At 47.4% G+C, this 20,712-nt stretch overlaps 1 protein-coding gene and 1 long non-coding RNA gene across 5 annotated transcripts in view; one reads left to right on the top strand and one right to left on the bottom strand.

Annotated features, from left to right (window-relative positions):
• Positions 1–16,237, top strand: part of LOC129470182 (uncharacterized) — a 38,960-nt gene extending 22,723 nt beyond the window's left edge. Inside the window, exons 5-7 of one of the 4 annotated variants that reach the window (XR_010118234.1) lie at positions 91–258; positions 9,665–9,753; positions 16,206–16,237. This is a non-coding gene — a long non-coding RNA (uncharacterized lncRNA). Of the gene's footprint in view, positions 1–90; positions 259–9,664; positions 9,818–9,869; positions 9,949–16,205 lie in introns of those variants that run through there. The other 3 variants (XR_010118233.1, XR_008653171.2, XR_008653170.2) reach the window with 3 other exon arrangements.
• The window catches only part of ITGB3 (integrin subunit beta 3), a 63,188-nt gene that overhangs the window by 17,325 nt on the left and 25,151 nt on the right, over positions 1–20,712 (bottom strand). Inside the window, exons 3-12 of the mRNA XM_055257675.2 lie at positions 17,741–17,936; positions 16,594–16,846; positions 14,870–15,032; positions 14,067–14,228; positions 11,569–11,664; positions 11,074–11,163; positions 10,250–10,384; positions 8,609–9,038; positions 1,663–1,885; positions 367–467 (exon numbers count right to left, since the gene is read on the bottom strand). Of these exons, the coding sequence (XP_055113650.2) occupies positions 367–467; positions 1,663–1,885; positions 8,609–9,038; positions 10,250–10,384; positions 11,074–11,163; positions 11,569–11,664; positions 14,067–14,228; positions 14,870–15,032; positions 16,594–16,846; positions 17,741–17,936 (1,849 nt within the window). The remainder of the gene's footprint in view (positions 1–366; positions 468–1,662; positions 1,886–8,608; positions 9,039–10,249; positions 10,385–11,073; positions 11,164–11,568; positions 11,665–14,066; positions 14,229–14,869; positions 15,033–16,593; positions 16,847–17,740; positions 17,937–20,712) is intronic.

Below are 20,712 nucleotides of genomic sequence, written 5' to 3'. Positions count from 1 at the left end.
AGATGATGACTATCACAGGCAACCACTTCCCAGCTCTGTGCCTCAGTTTTTTCATCTGTAAAATGGGATACATTCTCTTCCCTTCCTTAGGGAGGCACTTGCTCCCTTTGCTTTGCAGGCTCTTGCTGAGTCTGTGGGCTCTGGGAAGCAGAAGTGGTGGATGGCTGCACACACTAGTAAGAAAGGAGGACGACTCTCAGAGACACCAGCTCACATCAAGTGTCAGTTGTTCCTCAAGCCTGCACAACATTCCCTGAGGTAGGAGTCACACTTCCATTTTACAGATGGGAGTTGGATAGGTTCTGGGATTGAATTAGAAACATTTAGAACCTGGGTGTGTGCAACTCTAAGATGTGCTGAACTTACTAAGCTCTTTCACTGACTCGATCTCGTCACGGCAGTAACGGTTGCAGGTATTTTCATCATGTAGGGCTCCCCGGTCAAACTTCTTACACTCCACACATTCTCTGAAGGAGAGAGGACACGGTGATTAAGGGAAAGAAGGAGGAAGCCTAAGCATATCCCAGTCCAGCTGCGATCTCCATGCATTCAGAAAGCTGCTCCACCTCCATTAAAAAACACACACACACACACACACACACACACGCCTGTAAGACAGTCCTGGGGACCTGAATGGCAAGTGTGGAGTTCAGGGGTGGGAGTGTCCCCCTCACCCGTAGGCAGCACCTGGCAGCCAGAAGCCTCCCAGGTCCTTCATTAAATGTCCCACCCCATCCAGGGCTGTGCCAGGATGGTGAACCCTATGCCACTTCTGACAACTATGAAGTCCGAACCAGTCATGTCATTTGGGGGCCCAGTGCAAAATGAAAATGTCAGCTCTCTTGTTCAAAGATTAGTAAGAATGTCAAGAGAGTGATGGCAAACCTTTAAAACAAGCATGAGGCCCTTCTAGGCATAGGGCCCTGTACAGCTGCACAGGTTGCATGCTCGTAAATCTGGCCCTGCTTAAAGTGGTAAGCAGAATGACAGTGCCATGGACTTGGGCTGATGGGGCTTCCTCTGGCCCCTAAAGTGGGAGGTTTGTAGTAGTTTCACAGTGTCGTCCATAATTCCAGCCCTCACATCTCCCACTGAATCAGAATATTAGCACTGGAATGTTCCTAGTACTAGAGAGACGGCAATCTCTCCACAGATAGCAATGTCCCATGAAGGCAGAAACACATTTCAGAGAGAGCTACAGTAAGACACAGCCAGCCAGTCAGCTTCCTGGTGGGGGTGTTATGGAAAAGAGTCAGATCTCTGGGCCTTTTGGCTAATATCAGAAGTAGGGCTGGGGTGAGGTTAGTGATTTGGGGATTGAGTTTGTAGAAACACTTTTTCCTCTGGAGGAGATTAGGCTTGCTATGATTAGTTCAGACTGGTTTAGCCTTCCTCCTAACTCGGAGGGATTCAGGATGTCACCCTAGGAGAGGACATTCTCCAATCGAAGTCCAGCTCATTCAACTTTGGCGCCTTCACAGTCGGCTCTATTCCAACTTGCCCAAAGCCTTTGGCAAAAGGAGAGGTAGCCATCTGGCTGGAGTGGACTCCTCTCCCTAAGGCTCTAGTGAGCAAGAAACACACCTGGAGAGCTGGGGATTCTAGTCAGGGGATCCTCTCCTACCTCCCAGCCTCCCAGCTCTGTCCAAACTCCACACTCACTTCTTAAAGGTGCAGGCATCTGGGCAGGTGGGGCACTTCTCACAGGTGTCCCCATAGGAGCCCGGCTGGATACAGACACAGCTGCCACATTCACACTTGCCGCGGCCGCTGCACAGCAGCCCATTGCTAGACATGCAGGTGTCAGTACGCATGGTACAGTTGCAGTAGTAGCCGGTCCAGTCGGAGTCACACAGGCAGTCCCCACAGCTGCACTGGCCATGGCCTGAAAACACACAGCCCAGGAAGGTGGACTAGCTGGCGACAGCTCCACTCCCAGGGCAGCAGGCTACACACAACCACCCTGCTCTCCCAACCACACAGATAATGATCCTCCGGGTTGGCAGGGAATTTGCTTACCCCCCAGGGGGAGTCCTACCTAGCAGGGACAAACTCAGTTTCCTAGGTGTCCCAAGGTATGGCAGGACTTGCTCAGAGCCACTGTAGAGCAAAAGATTCTCAGGAACTAAGTCTCCTGGGCCTCTTGCCCTCTCTCTTGCCCTTTTCTGAATACCTCTGCCTTCTGAGAAAGGCAAGAGAAAGGGTAGGAGGCTTAGGAGACTTCGTTCCTTCTAGTCTAAGAACTAGAAGCAAGCTCTTTAGCCCTGAGGGCTGACAGCACAAAGCCACAGCCCTGAACCTACACAGGGCACTCAGTAGCCCTGACGGTGTGACCTGATGATGGCAAAATGCCTCACAGGCCCCAAAACTCTCTCCCTTTGACCTGACACGGGGCTGCTCGCCTCTCCTACCTGATCTAAGAGGCCTACCATTGTCGTCATCGTGGCCACCCAGTTGGGTCAGACAACATAGGGTCCAGTTGGAAGAGCTGGTCCCATCCCACTAACAAAGCAACCACCACTTCCATTTCTCCAGTCAGCTAGGTGTTACCTTGCAGGATGAGAAGCAGGGCTCTGAGGGCACATGCGCAAGACAGGAAAATTGTGGCATGGGGAAAGAAGGAAAGGAGAGATTCAGGGCACGGGGTTATTCCAAATGCAGAGAGGGAAAGTGCACACAGAGCACCCTGAACGTATGGGTGGATGGGGCGGGGCATCCAAGGGGCAGAGGGACGGCGCTGAGAGCCCATGGAGTTGGCCAACGGAGCCAAGTAAACAGAGAGAACAAATATCCCCTATCTCCCAGACTGCCGAGGGCCAGTGCAGTTAAACAAATCCCATGGATGCCATAGAGAAAAGAAGTCAGAAAATAGGAGAAATTAAATGAAAAAAAGAGAGATTTTCCTAAGGTGAACAGCAGTAGAGACAATCACTAGTAATGACCTCACGTAGCCCGATGGCCTCCCCCATGCCCCTGTTGACTCATCTTGGTTCCTGCTTCTGCACTCAACAGTTGGAGAAATGTTTGCCACAATTAAACATTTTTTAATTAATTATTTAAAGTTACAGGCACAGTTCAAGTTCACCAACACAACCTGTCTTTCTTGACCTGGTTCTCTTCTCAATCTGACCTCATCATATCATATCTGGGAGTGTAGTGGAACAGACTTGGAAAGCATTTAGAGAAGAGAATGTGTATCTATTTTCCAAACCAATCAAGGAGGCATTTAATGTGTGTCAAGCACTGTGCCAAGTTCTTTTTCTTTTTCTTTATTTGCTTTTTTTTTTTTTTTTGCAACAGAGTCTCGCCCTATCACCCAGGCTACAGTGCAGTGGTGCAATCATTGCTCACTGTAACTTCAAACTCCTGGGCTCAAGTGATCTTCCTACCTTAGCCTCCTGAGTAGCTGAGACTACAGGCATGTGCCACCACAGCTGGCTAATTATTTTTGTTTTTGTACAGATGCGAGTCTTATTATATTGCCTAGGCTTGTGGGCTTGTGCCAAGTTCATTTTTTTTTTTTTTTGAAAGTCTCACTGTCACCCAGGCTGGAGTGCAGTGGCGCCATCTTGACTCACTGTAACCTCCACCTCCCGTGTTCAAGCGATTCTCCTGCCTCAGCCTCCCAAGTAGCTAGGACTACAGGCGTGCACCACCATGCCCGGCTAATGTTTGTATTTTTAGTAGAGATGAGGGTCTCACCATGTTGGCCAGCCTGGCCTTGAACTCCTAACCTCAGGTGATCCATGTGCCTTGCCCTCCAAAAGAGCTGTGATTACATGCCCGGCCAGCTGGTCCACCACTCCCAGCTGCAAGTTCTTTAGTATGTTATCCTTTTCATTTCTTATAACAACCCTTTGAGGTCAGAGAGGTTAAGTAACTTTCCCAAGGCCATACGCCTTGTAAATGGCAAGGTCAGGACTCAAACTGAAGTCACTGTGACTTCAGATCCCAAGTGCTTAGCCTCTATGCAGTGTCATAAGCAATGCTTTTCCCTATTTATACTAATATGGTCTTTCCAGAAGATGTCTCTAACTTACAGAGAAAATGGCCTTAACCAGTAGAAGATGGAGCCAGTTTTAATGGAATATTCTTCAAATTGACCAGTGGAGGAAGAAAAGAGACCAAAATAGTAAGAAAGAAGTTATGGAAAGTCCAGTAACTAGGCTTGATCTCAATGAGAAATTTCAAGGAGGGAACATTTTAGGAGTCAAATGTTCTGAACTATTTAAGCGAAGGGTGGATGGGCCTCACTGTAGACATTTCCATGCCCTGTCCTCAGCCTGGTCCTGTCTCCAGATAATTAAGTCATCTCCCCTTCTCCAGGTGATTGTCAATTCCTCTGTGGCCAGGATTCTCTTTGTAAAATGTGATTTCTCAACCTTGGTACTTTTCAATATTTGGGGCCAGATAATTTTTTGTTGTGTACGACTGTCCTGTACATAAGGATGTTTAGCTTGAGCTCCACCCTCTAGACATCAGTAGCACCTCTCCAGTTGTAACAATCAAAAATATCACCAGACATTGCCAAATGTGCCCTGGGAGACAAAATGTCTCCTTCCTCTCAGTTGAGAACCACTGTTTTAAAGTATCAGTCAACTTGATCATGCCACTCACCTGCTTAAAAACCTTCAAAGGCCAAGTGTGGTGGCTCATGCCTGTAATCTCAACACTCTGGGAGGCCGAGGCAGGTTGATCACTTGAGCCCAGGAGTTCAAGACTAGCCTGGGCAACATAGCGAGATCCCATCCCTACAAATTTTTAAAAAATTATCCGGGCATGATGGCAAGAGCCTGTAGTCCTAGCTACTTGGGAGACTAAGGCAGAAGAATCACTTGAGCCCAGGAGTTCGAGGCTGCAGTAAGCCATGATCATGCCACTGCACTATGGGCTGGGCATGAAAATAAATGTCTGCTTCCCAGGAAGGATGGGGAACATAACCCAAGCTGCCCCAGCTGCCAAGTATATCTGGAAAGTAGAGATGTTGGGCTGCCGGAAGGGTGGAGAAAGCAGAAAGGCTGTGTCCCGAGGCTAGGTTCCCTAGAAGTACAGCTTGGATGAGGATCTTATTTAAGGGACTCACTGAGGAAGTAGAGAGGAGGGAGAGAAACAGGACATGGCAAGAGGCAGAGCTGGCAGGAATGTGGTCTCAGCCAGATGCCCTCCAGCCTGATCCTACGTGAATGGCACCAAAAAGCCAGGCCCACCCTGAGGCAAAGAGTCTAGCCTTGAGTAACCCCTTCTCCATCAGTCATTGGCCAACATCTAGGGGCAAGACAGCTCCTGTCAGCCGAGGGTAGTTCTCCACAGAAGGGGCAGCTGTGAGCTGCTATTGGCCAACCTCACAGCAGCCAGGGGAGGAGTGCGCCAGCCAGCAGAGCTGCTCCCCCGCCTGCCCCCGGGCCTTCCACTATACCCTGCATTTGGCCACTGCTCCTGGATGGGAAAGACCGACACCACAGGGGCCTGGCAGCACTCAGAGGCCTCCGCCTCCTCAGAAACTCTTGTCCCATAGTGTTTCCTTTGTGAGGCTAAACAAAATGATCTTTGACAAGATGGGCCAGCCAGGGAGTGAGGTTGGGAGTGGAAGTGACAGGTCAGAGCCAGCAGGCTGACCCCAAGCCTTGGTAGGGTTAGTCCTTAAAAGGAAGCCACAGTGTGGTAATGTCACAGGACTGGCACCCTTCCAGCAAAAGGGAGGCTGAGCCCGGGTTCATCAGAAAGTCAGAGGAGTAAAGTAAGAAATGAAAAGTGTAAGAGGAGAAAGGGAGGGAAGCCAGAAAAGGGAGGGAGGAACAGGTACTTAAGGTCATTGGGAACACAAGCCCCACAGCTAGACCTTCTGGGCTGATGCTCGCTCCACTCCTTTCCGTCCTGAGCCTGCCCTTCCTCTGAGATCCGTCAGACATCCCACCTCCTCCATGAAGCCACCCAGGCCTACCCTGTCCCCAGTCAGTCTCGCTCCAGTGGAGTCCTATAACGTTCCCTGAGCACCCCACACTTCCTGGATCTGTCAGATTCAACCTCATATTGGGAATTATCTTTGGTTAACTGTCTTATTCATGCCTCTCTATCCTACTCCACAACAGCACAGAATCTGGCTCACGAGGGTGCCTGACTGATCTGTGGCTGTGGCAAGTGGAAAACTCCCTTGAGGATGTGCACTTCTTGATGTTTGAGGCAGGAATGTTGATCATGAGCAACCATGAAGACCAGGCCCAAAGTAGGGAGGGGACAACAGGGATGGCCAGGGAACCAGCTGCCATGCTTACAGGCCATGGGCTAGGGAAATAGCCGAGTCACAGCACACCTGCCTCCTGAGCCCCTGCTTGTGGCAAAGAATGGAGCATAGAGCCAGCAGCTCTGGCAACGGGCAATGGTGAGTGGGGCTTTAAGCTTGGAGAGGTCAGGGATCATGCATGACCCCTTGTTCACTCATATGGACCAAATGATGGCACAGAGCAAGTGCTCAATGATGTGCGCCCCTGAGTATCTGTCACTGGATTATGTGATGATGGCACCACGAGGTCTAGATCTGAGGCCGGGTGGGCACCTGACACCCTAGCAAGACATGGTAAAGGGAGGCTGCAATGGCTGCCCTGGTTCCCTCATGGATTAGACTGGAATGCACTGAGGAGGAGCTGTTCTTGCACTGGTGAGAGGCAGGAACCAGGGCTTCTAACCCAGTCAGCTTTGTTTTGTGGCTTTAGTGGGGTAGCAGCCAAAAGAAACATGCTCTGGCTGGGATCCTGCCGCAGTGCCTCACACCAGACCAGGAACCATCAGGCCATGGAGGAGGACTAGGAGTGCCCCCGTGGTCCAGCCGTACTCCTTTCCTGGGACCACCCTCTCTCCCTCAGTCCCCAGTCTTCTTCTCAGGGGTTTCCCACTTGAAACTTACCCATTTCCTTTGGTACCTTGAATTAGATGTAAATACTTTAAAGAGTAAAATGAAGTGAAACTCCTGCCTCACCCCCTAATTCAAATGGTTGTTGTTTGTGTGCTTTCATCTGTGTGTGTCTGATCTCTTGCTCTCCCCTAATCGTTCTGATAATACTTCCTTCCAAACTCTCTCTGAAATTTTGACAGCATGAGTAAAGGAAACAGTGTTGTAGATAATAAAAAAGCCGTCATTTTTGTGTTACTGGCATGCTTTAGAATCACACAGATCGACCTTTCTAAGTGACCTTTTTTAAAGGCTAATATCAGTATTAAAGTGAGTATCTGCATGGATTAGCTCAACTGATTAGAACCCCAATGCCAGCCGGGCGCGGTGGCTCACGCCTGTAATCCCAGCACTTTGGGAGGCCGAGGCGGGAGGATCACGAGGTCAAGAGATCGAGACCATCCTGGTCAATGTGGTGAAACCCCGTCTCTATTAAAAATACAAAAATTAGCTGGGCATGGTGGCGCATGCCTATAGTCCCAACTACTTAGGAGGCTGAGGCAGGAGAATTGCTTGAACTGGGAGGCAGAGGTTGCAGTGAGCCAATATCGCACCACTGCACTCCAGCCTGGCAATAGAGCAAGACTCCGTCTCAAAAAAAAAAAAAGAACCCCAATGCCAATGAAGCCAATCTGAGTCAAGGGTCATCCCCAGAAAACAATTATAATCTCTCTGTTTGGCCACACAATACACCCGTAACCCAGTCCCAACCAACTTGTAAGTGTCTGTCCCAAGAGGGATTAAGCCACAGTGATTATGGCCCAGTAAAAACCCATCCTCATTGCCCCAGGAACAACTCAGACCATTTGCCCTCTGAGAGTGTTGTCAACATGTCTGCGGATAAAGACTACATTAACATTAGTTCAACTTCTAGCTGGGGAGGTACCCCAGGAGTGGTTCTTGGGGCAAGGAGAAACTAATTTGAGATTATCAGTGGGCCTCAAGATTTTACTGAATTTTGCAATGAGAAGGACAACTCAGCACCCTGCTGAGTAGAAGGACTTAAAATCATAATCCCCAATCTGTCAGCAGGGACTCTCTGTGGCAGTGCTATCCAAGAGAACTTTCTGTCACATTGAAATGTTCTAAATCTGTGCTGTCCAATATACCAGCCACTAGCTACATGTGGCCACTGATCAGCTGAAGAACTGAATTTTTAATTTTTTGATTTTGGTTAATTTAAATAGCCACATGAGGCTAAAGGCTACCATATTGGATAGCAAAGATCTAGAATCCAAAAAATAACAGTAGTACCGATAGTAGTAATAGTGATAACAAAATAGTGCTAACATTAACAAGAGCATTACACCATTTTCCAGACATTGTTCAAGCACACTCCAATGTCTTGCATATATACTACTATTTTCCAGATCTCTTGTGATACAAAGAAAAACTCATATAAAATTATTACTAACCTTACTACATATTCTGACATGTGTTTTCTAAGTCTATAAATACTAAAAATTTAATTGCCATTTATCAGTAACTTTTTTTTTTAACCTGAAAAGGGAATTGATTGGTCCTTATACTCAAAAAGATTAGGAACCACTGACTTACACCTCTGCGTGCAAAGACCCATCTCAGGCCTTCACCTATGTTTCCAGGGGTTGCAGGTATATGAGGGGGTGTGGGTTCCAGGACAGGGGGCCCTGCAGTTCTCACCTGAGCACATCTCCCCCTTGTAGCGGACACAGGAGAAGTCATCACACTCACAGTACTTGCCCGTGATCTTGCCAAAGTCACTGCTGTGGCAGACACATTGACCACAGAGGCACTCGCCCCGCTGGCTGCAGACGGGCTGACCCTCCCGGGGGCTGCACTCATCCTGCTGGGAAGGGCGATAGTCCTCCTCTGAGCACTCACACTGGGATCCCAGCCAGCCAGGCCCACAACGGCATACCCCACACTCAAAGGTCCCATTGCCATTGTTGCAGCGATGGCTATTAGGTTCAGCTTGGGCCTGGCAGGCACAGTCGCAATCAAAGGTGACCTGGACAATCAGGCTGTCCTTGAAGCCCACGGGCTTGATGGTAAAGGACTTCTCCTTCTCCTGGGGACAGCCTCGCACCTTGGCCTCAATGCTGAAGCTCACCTGCATGGAAAGCAAGATTGTATTTAGACACAGTTGGGCCCAGTTAACACTCCAGCTCTGGAGGAAAAAAAAAGTTCTTCCCTGCCCTGCCAAGGAATACCCAAATTGGGTGTCTTATGCTTTTGCAATCTGGAGTTCCTCAGCCTTCCCTCTATGAAGGTCTGCAAAGCAAAAACACAAGCACGGGAATAGTATCATTGTGACATATCTAGCTGGATGCAGAGACATGGTTTACTGTCAATAAATAATAAAAGGCTGTTTTTTCACTCCACATATGAAATAGACCAGCTCAAACTGAACAGAACCTGTGATCATATAAACACCCTGCTCTGGCCTGATTATAATTATCAGCAAGCTGGACTGATTATAATTATCAGCAAGATGCACAAAGCACTATTTTGCACCACACAATCCTACATGGTGGTCAGTCATAAGCTCAGGATCTACTTCAGTTTCCACACATTTCATAGCTTATGCAATAAAGCATGTTTCAGGACAATATTTCTAACATGGGATGTTTGCACAAGTGCCTGAGAGATAGATAGATCAATAGAAAGGATCAGTGCATCCAAAGATCTATTTTCTTTCCCTCCTTCCTCCCCTCCCACCAACCCTTCTCCCCTTAGGCAGAAGCAGAGGAGAAATGACCAATAAGGAAAGTCGTGGAGAGACTGGAGTGGTGAAATGAACATCTGGTTTCAAAAATTCCATGAGGGTAGGTATTTTTGCCTGTTCCATTTGCTGCTAAATCCTCAGCAGCTAGAACAATGCCTAAAACATTGTCAGTGCTCAATAAATATTTATAGATGATGTTGTCATTTTACATTTTAGATTTTACTTTCTTGTGTCATTTTACAAAAGAAAGGTATTAATTACCTTGGGAAGGCTGGAGACTGGTGAGGGACTGAAGGTAAAGAAATATTTTCCTTTGCAATCAACTGTGCATACACAAACAAAGGTAACCAAATTGTAAGTTTTTTAAATTCCTGAGAGTAAAGTTCATGTAACAGAAATGGCTTATGCAACAGAAGCCTCAGAGGAAAAGATTGGTGGATCCATTACATCTAACTTGGAATGACTTTCAGGAAAGGTATTTTTCTTGCTCGTATTTTTTTCTGGCAGAAGGGGGCCATTTTTAGTCACTACAAAAGGAAGAAAGGGGGTTGGGACACAGATGCTACAGGACAAAGGCCCTGCCCAGCCCACCTCACCGTGTCTCCAATCTTGAGTCCCATACAAGACTTGAGGCCAGGGATGACCTCATTGTTGAGGCAGGTGGCGTTGAAGGATAGGGACAACTCTTCAGGGAGGTCACGCACTTCCAGCTCGACTTTAGAGCGGATTTTCTGAGCAGAAAGGGGCATAAGAAGACAAGAAAATGACCTGAAATGAAATGGGAAATGGCAAGAGCCAGTTCCATCCCAAGCCACATCTGCCAAGTAGCTCTGGATTCACCCCAGCAGTGCCAGAGGCTAAGGTTTGACCTGGAAGCTGCCGGAGCACCGCTAGGTCTCTGTTTCCTGCTCTGTTTCCTGCGCAGGAACCTGCTCCCTCTTTCCATTTCCGCTTGCATCTAGGTGAGTCTGGGTAAAATGTACCAGCTACACCCTCCTGCAGGCCTCACAGATGTTGCAAAAGGGGAGTGCCAATACTGGTCACCTTGGAAAGCGGCATTTTCTACCTAATGTTTCATCAACCTCACCTTCCCCATGTCTCAGCTCTCTCTTTTCCCTGTTATTGAAGCCCAGTTTTCCTTCACTCTGCCCCCACAATTCCAGGGCTCTGCTCCTTCTCCATCTAATCACCATCCCCATCCCCATCCCCATCCCCTTTCTTTCTTTCTTTCTGGGCTACTTCCTTCTCAGAAGGCTGCATCCCTTCTAGAGCGGGCCATTGCCTGGACTCTGGGAGCACACAGAGAAGGCAGTAAGACCGTGTGGTAGACTGGCAACTGGGACTCACAAATCTGAGCCCTGCTGTGTAAGCCAAATGAGGTGGACTCTCCGCAGGACTATTCCTAGCACAAGACACTTACCCCATAAGCATCAACAATGAGCTGGAGGACATTGCTGGAATCCATGGACAGAACCCCGACTGTGGTCCCTGGGATGAGCTCACTATAGTTCTAGAAAGGAAGACAAAGTCCAGAGCTTACTGAAGGAAGGTGGTGGTCTCCAAAAGCCCTCCCCAAATCCCACTGAGAGTCCTGAGATGAAGATTGGAGGAAGGTATAGAATATTTCAATTGTCACTGCCAGGAATATATCTAGCAGTTTTTCAGCCCTGAGCAAAAGTAGAGGAAACCTCTCACACCCCTCACCACCTCCCCTCCACTACCACAAACACCAACACACACCTAGTAAGTTCAAGGTTGCAGGAAAAAGGCCCAGAGTGCAATCTTTAGCTCCTGGGGAGTGGATTAGGGAAGAGTCTTCCCTGGTTGGGGACTATGGCCAATGCTAGCACAGGCTGGCTTCCTGGGGCTCCCACCATCACAGGGCCCACACCAGGAAGCCCGAAGGCACAGTCACCTGATAGAGACTGACTACATTTTCCGTCACTGCAAAGATCAAATTGATGTTTTTCTGGGATAGCTTCTCAGTCATCAGCCCCAAAGAGGGATAATCCTAGGAAAATGACGGATGTAGAGGTTAATGAAGTCTCATGTACATCCCCAGGGTCTAAACTTAGAACTTATCTTGCTTGGGCTGTGGCTGAGTGTGGTGGTGCTTAAACCGTTTCACTTCATGCTGAAAGTGAGACAAGAGCCTGGGCAACAGAGCAAGACCCCATCTCTAAAAAAAAAAATTTTTTTATTTGCCAGATGTGGTGGTAAGTGCCTATAGTCCTAGCTACTGGGGAGGCTGAGGCAGGAGGATCACTTCAGCCCAGGAGTTGGAGGTTACAGTGAGCTATGATTGCACCACTGCACTCCAGCCTGGGCGGCAGAGCAAGACACTGTATTTAAAAAAAAAAAAAAAATGGGGGGGTGACAGTGAGACAAGAAGGGTAAGTATCACAGAAGTCTACTTGTGAACTCCAGGGTAGACGAAGAGGTACAGGCCAGTGGTGTCAAAACTAAGCACTTCTTTCTTCCTGCTTGAATTAAATGCACTAATACTATGGAGCTGCTTCTGCGCACAAGGCACTGGGTTAGGCCTCTGTTTTGGAACTACTGACAAATGCCTTGGCCTGGCCCTCGTGATCCTCCACCGTGTGGTCTCAGTCTTTCTTTCCAAATATCACTCACCTCTCTCCCTCTTCCACTCAGCAGTGATCTGGCCCACTGTCTCCCACCTGGAGTGGCCTTCTTGTTGGTAATCCTCCTCCTTTCTTAGGGCCTAGCTTAGCCCCCACCTTCTTCAGGAGACTTCCTTGGCCATCCCAGCTCATGAGCTTTCCTCCCTTGGATACGTATAGCCACATTGGCTGTGCCACACCCATTTAGCACTAATCATGCATCTTGTGTTATTGTAAATATATATATCCTTTCTCCTCAACTAGACCAAAAACTCCCTAAGGATAGAACTATACATAGTCTTGTTACCTCCCTCAGCTCCTGGCCCAGTGCCTTGCATAGATTAGGTGTCAAAGGTTGCTGACTCATTGTCTGATAGTGCTTGACTTGGATATTGCTGACACCAAGGAACTCAAGGACGCTGTGGGGGTGGGGTGGTGAATCGTGAACATGTCCATGGGATCCTAGACCTTGCAGGGAGCTCATTAGATCCTCAGCTCAGTCTCCTGCCTTTACACAGGTATACCTTGAAGTCACCTAGATGCGGAAGTTGCTATATTATCCTTAGGAGACAAAGAGTTCACACCTGCCCCAGATACCTAGAGCATTACAGCACATTTCTCTTATGGCTTATAGTAATTTCTCCTGATTCAATTTAAATATTTTCCTCTTGTTTAACCTTCTATGGCCATATAAAACAACTTATAAGTTCTCTCATGTATAAGCTAAATCATCCTTTAGCCTTCTTTCTTTCAAGCTAAATGACTCTGGCCCTTTAATCTTTCCTCGTAGGACCTGTTCACCATGTCTTTTATGTTCTTCCCCCGCCCGCCTTTCTAAGAGAAGGGGTCTCCAATAGGAGCAATGGCTCACGCCTGTAATCCCAGCACTTTGGGAGGCTTAAGCAGGCAGATTGCTTAAGCCAAGGAGTTCGAGACCAGCCTGGGCAACATAGCAAGACCCTGTTTTCAAAAATTAGCCGGGCATGGTAGTGCATGCCTGTGGTCCCAGCTATTCAGGAGACTGAGGTGGTGAAGGCTTGTGAGCCAAGATTGCACTACTGCACTCCAGCTGGGCAACACAGCAAGACTCTATATCAAAAAAAAAAAAAAAAAAAAGCAGGGGTAGTTCTTGCTCTGTCACTCAGGCTGGAGTGTAGTGGCAAGGTCACAGCTCACTGCAGCCTCAGACTACTGGGCTCAAGAGATCTTTCTGCCTCAGCCCCACAAGTAGCTGGGACCACAAGCCACCACACTCAACAAATTTTTGCATTTTTTTGTGGAGGCAGGGTCTCACTATATTTCCCAAGCTGCTTTCAAACTCCTGGACTCAAGTGATCCTCCCACCTCAGCCTCCCAAAGTGCTGAGATTACAGGCATGAGCCATCACATGCCTGGCCAATCTTTCTCTTTTTTTCCTCTATCTTCTTCCAATAACCACAAATTAGTATGGTATTCCAAGAAAGGGCTAATCAGAGTGGAGAGGAAGACCTGCTTTCCAGCTGGGTTGTAAAAATCCTTTGGGTCCATTCTGGATCCCATGATGCTGCTGCTATGCTGGTGACAGTGAAGGCAGTGATAACACCACAATCAGGGACATCTCTAATGGTTATATAGGTTGTATGCTGGATAACGGTGTCCAGTTGGTAAGGGATAGGGGCAAGCTGAAACCGAGCCCTGCACCCTGCCCAGAAGGAGGGGCTGCCATTTTCATATTCACACAGACTCTGCCTGGGTTAGGGCAACCCTCACCATCATGAATAGAAACCATAGGTGGTGCCAGAGATCTCACCATGGTAGTGGAGGCAGAGTAGTGATTGTCACTACCAACATGACACTGCCCATCATTGGGCTGGACAATGCCTGCCAGCCTTCCGTCCAGTGCTATGTGAGTCTTGGCATCAGTGGTAAACACCAGCAAGTGGGATGCATCATTCCTCCAGCCAATCTTTTCCTGTTAAAAGAAAACAAAAAACAAAGGCAGAGGAGACAAAACAAATTCAGCCATGTCACTGGTAGAGAACAGAGACCCAGGGCGCTCCCTGGCTAAAGGGCTGGACAGCTTGTTTTGAAGAAGGGTCTCAGTCCCAGTCCTTGGAACCGAAGCTGAAGCTTTCCAGTTCAGGGGTTTCATTCTCTTCAGAAAACAGTCTCATAGCTGATTAGTTCAAGCAGCTGAATGAGATCCTCTTAAACTCCAAACTTAACTCTTCTAATGACAGTCACATTGCTCATCTAGAAACTGACGTGCATCCACAGAGCTGACCTGGCCTAGAGGAGATCTCATCTGAACATCTGCCTACTTTGCTGAGGTTAAGTTAACCCAGCCTTAACTCTGAAGTAACTCCGAAGGTGGGAAGATGCTCTCCCCTGGGAACACCTGAGACCACTGGGGTTCAAAGAAATGTCAGCTCAGGCCAGGGAGTGGATCTAAGCCAAGGCTGAATATCAGGAGCAACTTACTACTCATAACTGCAGGAAGCTCTGCTTAGTTCTCATCTCATTTTACACCAAAAATCCCCAGAGTTCAGCCACTTCCTTCCCCATTTTGATCTATGCCAACCACACCTGGCACTCCAAGTCTTCCAAACTCACATCACAGACTGTAGCCTGCATGATGGCATCAAAGCCACCCTCTGGGGCATCTCGGTTCCGTGACACACTCTGCTTCTTCACTTCCTCATTGAAGCGGGTCACCTGGTCAGTTAGCGTCAGCACGTGTTTGTAGCCAAACATGGGCAAGCAGGTGGTCTTCATACTGGGGAGGGATGGGAGATAATTTAAGCAGACACCTTGATGGAAAAGGCAGCATGGGAATTGGGGGAAAGAGAGGGGACAAATATAGATAGTGGTATGCCCAGGCCAGTTCCATACAACCACAGTTACCCAGACAGTTCAGACTCCAAAATCCTCAAATTACCTGAGGCTCCCCATCAACCTTACCCCCATCCAGCTAACCTAGAGGATAAGAGATTGAACTGGAAACAAGACTCCCTGAGCTTAGATCCCAGCTGCCCTCTTTACTAGCCATGGGACCTTTGGCAAGCCTCTCAATCCAACCTGTGAAAGTGGGGCCAGGATAGCATATAGCCCATAAGAGTTGTGAGACTTAAGTAAGTTCATACACACAAAGCACTTAGACCAGAGCAAGGCTCAAGTTGCTGTTACTATCACCTTATACTTAACACTTTCCTAAAGTAACAATAAAGCAAAAGTTCATCAGTAAGTTAAGGTCCCTGAACCATCAATAAATTGATAGATCATGCAGGACAGGAGCATTTCTGCCCCCAGCCAAAATAGTGTGTTTAATTAATAGCTGATGTCTTGCTTGGGAACCTTGCAACCCAGATAGAAGGTTGAATGCCACATCATATAACTTCAAAACTTTTTTTTTTTTTTAGAGACAGTTGTGCTCCATTGCCCAGATTGGAGTGCAGTGGCACAATCATGGCTCACTGCAGCCTCAACCTCCCAGGCTCAATCAATCCTCCCACCTCAGCCTCCCTGTAGTCCTGGGGACTGCAGGCATGCACCATCACACACAGCTAATTTTTTTGTAATTTTTGTAGAGATGGGGGTCTCACTATGTTGCCTAGGCTGAACTCAAACTCCTAGGCTCAAGTGATCCTCCCACCTTGGTCTCCCAAAGTGCTGGGATTACAGAAGTGAGCCACCCCACCTGGCCATAACTTTGAAAACTAAAAAGTAAATTCACACCTTTTCAGACTCAGCAACCAGCATTGTTAAGTTATTCTAATACATGGATTTGCACAGTCTCCACCAATTAAATAAATAAGCCGTTCAGTTTTAAGCCAAAGTGTCAAACAGAGGCACAAGTTATCCATTTACAGACTATAAAAGTGTTCAACAAATGTCATTTCCACTCTTTTATATTCCTTAGCACATCATTTCTTCTGTTTTCACCCTGCAGGATGCACGGCCTTGATGAAGACAATAACTCCAACAATGGAATTGATCCTTCTGTAATCATAATTTCTCGGTTTACTTATCCATAAATTTCTTTCTACTTTTGACCTCATTTCCCTCCCATCCTCTCTTGCCTCCTATTTATTTGTTACCAAGACTAAGAAGCTGATGAATTTTCTTTCTAGGTTCTCCAAACAGCCTTAGGCTCCACTGACACAATACTCTAGATCCACAAGCTAGCCCATTTGCCAGACAGGGAGACCAAGGTAGAGAGGAGCTATAGTTTGGCCAGAAGACAGCCAACAAAGTGATCCTAGAGCTAGAAATAGGAACAGGACTTGGACCCTCCTGGGGCAAAGGATGCTGTTCTGGCATCTGGAGGAGGGACTTACTCATAGCAGGGGTTTTCGAGGGCCTCTGGTGGGGAGATATACATGTATGGTGACACAGGCTTGTCCACAAACGCCCCGAAGCCAATCCGCAGGTTACTGGTGAGCTTTCGCATCTGGGTGGCCAGCTTGGTACCCAGGTTCTGGATGCTCCACAGATCGTCCTTCATGGAGTAAGACAGGTCCATCAAGTAGTAGATGTCCACAGGGTAATCCTCCACCTGCCGCACTTGAATGGAGAAATTCTTCGAATCATCTGGAAGGCAGAAAGATGTTAGTTTTTATCTTCTTCTCCCACCAAGATTGAATAAGCAGATTTGGATACAGTTGGGACTAAGAAATTGCATGATCAAAGCAAACCAGAAAGCCCTGGTCCCTTTTCCTCTTCCTTTGCAATTCTATTACTCTTCTGATCTCTTGACCCCCTATTTTTAACCTCTTCTTTTCCATTCTAAAATTTTCCACTTTCTCTAAATCCCCAGGGGATTTCTAATCCTGTGAGTTCCACGGGTCTATCACTGTGAGTCACAGAGACTTTGATAGTTACTACACTTCAGACTCTGTAAAAGACAGAAATTGCACCCTACCTTTCTCTGAATCCTATTGCATCCAACACATGCCTTGATAGTAGGTAAATCCTTCTTGCCTTAGTTGGAAAGTCAAAATCAATGCTTCAAAATTTCTGTCTCTTAGTCTAACCCTTCCTCCCTCTAAAGGTCTTGTGTACCTATTGTGTCTGCCCCCATTCTCCCGTCCCAATCCCCCATGAAAGGGGGGCTTACAAGTTGCTTTCTTGTTCTGTATCTCATTTGCACCTCAACACAAAGCTCTAAGCTAGGTAAAACAGGCACTTGGGTAAAGAAGAAACAAATGTTTTTTGAGCACCTACTATGTCAGAAGGGTTAAGTAACTTGTCCAAGGTCAAATAGCTAATATATGATACAGTCAAGATTCAACTCAGATCTTCTGACTCAAGTCCTAACATCTCTTATTTTCTTCCATTCTCTTGCCCACAGCTCCCCGCTCATCCTTGTCTTCCCACCCCATTTCCATTCTGAGCTACTTCCCCAAGACTTCCTCCTCAGACCTCCACCTTGTGCTCTATGCCCACCTGTTTCAGGTCTCTCCCCGCAAAGGGTCCCATCCCTACCTGGTCGGAGCCGGAGTGCAATCCTCTGGGGACTGACTTGAGTGACCTGGGAGCTGTCTCCAGAGCCCTTGTCACTGAGGGGCCTGTCCTCTAGTACTCGGGCCTCACTCACTGGGAACTCGATGGATTCTGGGGCACAGTTATCCTTCAGCAGATTCTCCTTCAGGTCACAGCGAGGTGAGCCCAGAGGCAGGGCCTGTAAGACAGGAGCCCAAAGAGAAGTCCAGCAATCAGAGCTATGGTGACTCTCTGCCTCCTGCAGGCCCTACCACTTCCCAATAGCTAAGAGTTTACCCCATAACATTGGAGCATAAACAAATTGTTGTGGTCTTTCCTGGGATAATCCCTTAGGACCGTTGTACAGAAAGGGGAAATTGATACTTTGGGAGGCCAAGGCAGGAGGACTGCTTGAGGCCAAGAATTCAAGACCAGCCTAGGCAACATAGCTAGACACTGTCTCTACCAAAAAAAAAAAAAAAAAAGGAAAAAGAAAAGAGAAATTGAGATATTAGGAAGGCCTATTCATGGAGTTGTAGCTAGAAGGAGAGCCTGTACAGTAAGATGCCTGGTAGACCAGCATTTTTTAACTGTGGAATACCACAAACTTGTGGGTCCCAAAATCAATTTAGCAGGTGTCAACTATCATTTTGTTAAATAAAATACAATAGAATAGAATAGAAAATATGAAAGTGTACAAATAGTCAAAGTGTTGTTTTGTGAAACTCTTATATTGTTGGAGGAGAGTGGGGAATAACACATATAATAAATAACTATACCCAGTACAATGTGTTTCTTTCTGTAGGTCAGAGTCAAAACAGTTTGGAAGCTACTGTGTTTGACACGGGTTAGACTGTGAGATCCATGAAGTCAGGGACTGTGTGTGTCTTCGCCCCTCTCATTTCCCAGCATCCGACCTAGGACTTACCACAAACGTGATAGGGAAAGGCAGTGTAAGGAGGCAGGAGAGAGTCAGGGCTAAGAGCACAGGAGTAAATCTCAGCATTGCACTTACAACTGCTTACTAAGGCAAGTCACCTAATTCCTCCAAGCCTAGTTTCCTCAGCTGTAACATGAATATAATAACAGTCCCTCCTTCAGTACTTAAGAGCAATCAAAATCATAGAGTCAAAAAGTAGAATAGTAGTTTCCAGGGACTGGGAGGAATAGAGAATTACTGTTTGATGGGTACAGAGTTTAAGTTTTACAAGATGAAAAGAGTTAAGGAGATAGATAGTGGTGATGGGTTTCATGACATTATGAATGTACTTCATGCCACTGAACTGTACGCTTAAAAATGGTTAAGATGGGCCAGGCACAGTTGCTTACGCCTGTAATCCTAGCACTTTGGGAGGCCGAGGTGGGCAGATCACCTGAGGTCAGGAGTTCGAGACCAGCCTGGCCAACCTAGCGAAAACCCGTCTGTCTCTACTGAAAATACAAAAATTAGCCAGGTGTGGTGGCGTGCACCTGTAGTCCCAGCTACTTGAGAGACAGGCAGGAGAATCACTTAAACCTGGGAGGTGGAGGTTGCAGCGAGCCGAGATCATGCCACTCCACTCCAGCCTGGGTGACAGAGCAGGACTTGATCTCACAAAACAAAACAAAATGGTTAAGATGATAAATCCTATGTTATGGGTATTCACCTCTCCTACCTCTTCCTCCTCTGGAAGCGTCTTTTTCTTGCTCAGAAAAGCCCCAATCCTATCTCTGATTCCAGCTGCCCACAAAGCCCCAGGGAGAAAACCTTCCCAAAAAGGCAGTGGATAAATCAGAATGCAGTGAGGAGCGGATCCTTTCCAGAACTAAGACAGATGCTGAAGAAGACAGCAGGGACCGGAGCCCAGCAAACTGGATGAGAGCAGCAAGGCCATCACGCATCTTCAGGCTCCATCAGCAGAGGGAGAGAATGCGTTAGACGGGAGTTTCCTGACTCCTATTTTCTAATGTGGCAGTCCTAATGAGAAGAGGGTTTGAAGCACTAAGATGTGCTGACGGTCCTAATGGTTTGTTATGAGTTTCCTTAGAAAAATTAAACACTGAAAACCAAAACTGCCTCCGTCCCTCCCTTTGTGGTTGCTGACATCAGAGGTCAGGAATATAACAGGCCTGCTCATCAGCCAAGCTCTCCACGAGAGCCCTCTGTTCCAGAAGAGCACCAAGGCAGTGACCTCAACATACTTGGGCAACATTCCCTTTCTTGGTAACCCAGGCTGAGAAGGTAGAAGGAATGTCTCCAGGTTATGCAGGAAGAAAGCTAGAAGGGGGAGGGGTGAATATTAAAGTTCCAGTTCCCAGGGAAACCGGATATTACACAAAAAGGGCAAAAATAGCCAAGACCCAGGGGAAGGGCCCGAGCACAGAGGTGGGAGGTTCCAGCCGGCGCCCTGCGAGCTGGCTGAATTACCTCCCTCTCCTGGGAGGGTGACACACGCTCTTGGTACCATTCTCCATTAATCCCACTTTGGAAATTGGGAAAATATAACATGAATAGTTGTCATTATCCTGCCTATTTCACAGGGTTAGTCAGGAAGTAAAAGAAGACTCTGAATGTGAAATGCTTTCAAAATATAAAAATCTCAACATAAGTTAACTATACTGAAATCCATTAGGACAGAGGTCCCCAACCTTTTAGGCACCAGGGACCGGTTTCATGGAAGACAATTTTTCCATGGACAGGGAGGTGGGGATGGTTTCAGAATGAAACTGTTCCACCCCAGATCATCAGGCATTAGTTTGATTCTCATAAGGAGTGAACAACCTAGATCCCTCCCATGCGCAGTTCACAGTAGGGTTTGAGCTCCTATGAGAATCTAATGCCACCACGGATCTGACGGATCTGGTGGAGCTCAGGCAGTAATGCTCACTCGCCTGCTGCTGACCTCCTGCTGTGTGGCTCGGTTCCTAACAGGCCATGGACTAGGAATTGGAGCCCCTGCTTTAGGACATAGTACAAACAAATGCAAATATAAAGT

The sequence above is a fragment of the Symphalangus syndactylus genome, chromosome 20 (assembly GCF_028878055.3).
Source record: "Symphalangus syndactylus isolate Jambi chromosome 20, NHGRI_mSymSyn1-v2.1_pri, whole genome shotgun sequence".
NCBI classification, from domain to species: domain Eukaryota; kingdom Metazoa; phylum Chordata; class Mammalia; order Primates; family Hylobatidae; genus Symphalangus; species Symphalangus syndactylus.
Note: the sequence above shows the minus strand (reverse complement) of the source record. Positions and strands in the feature narration are given on the sequence as shown.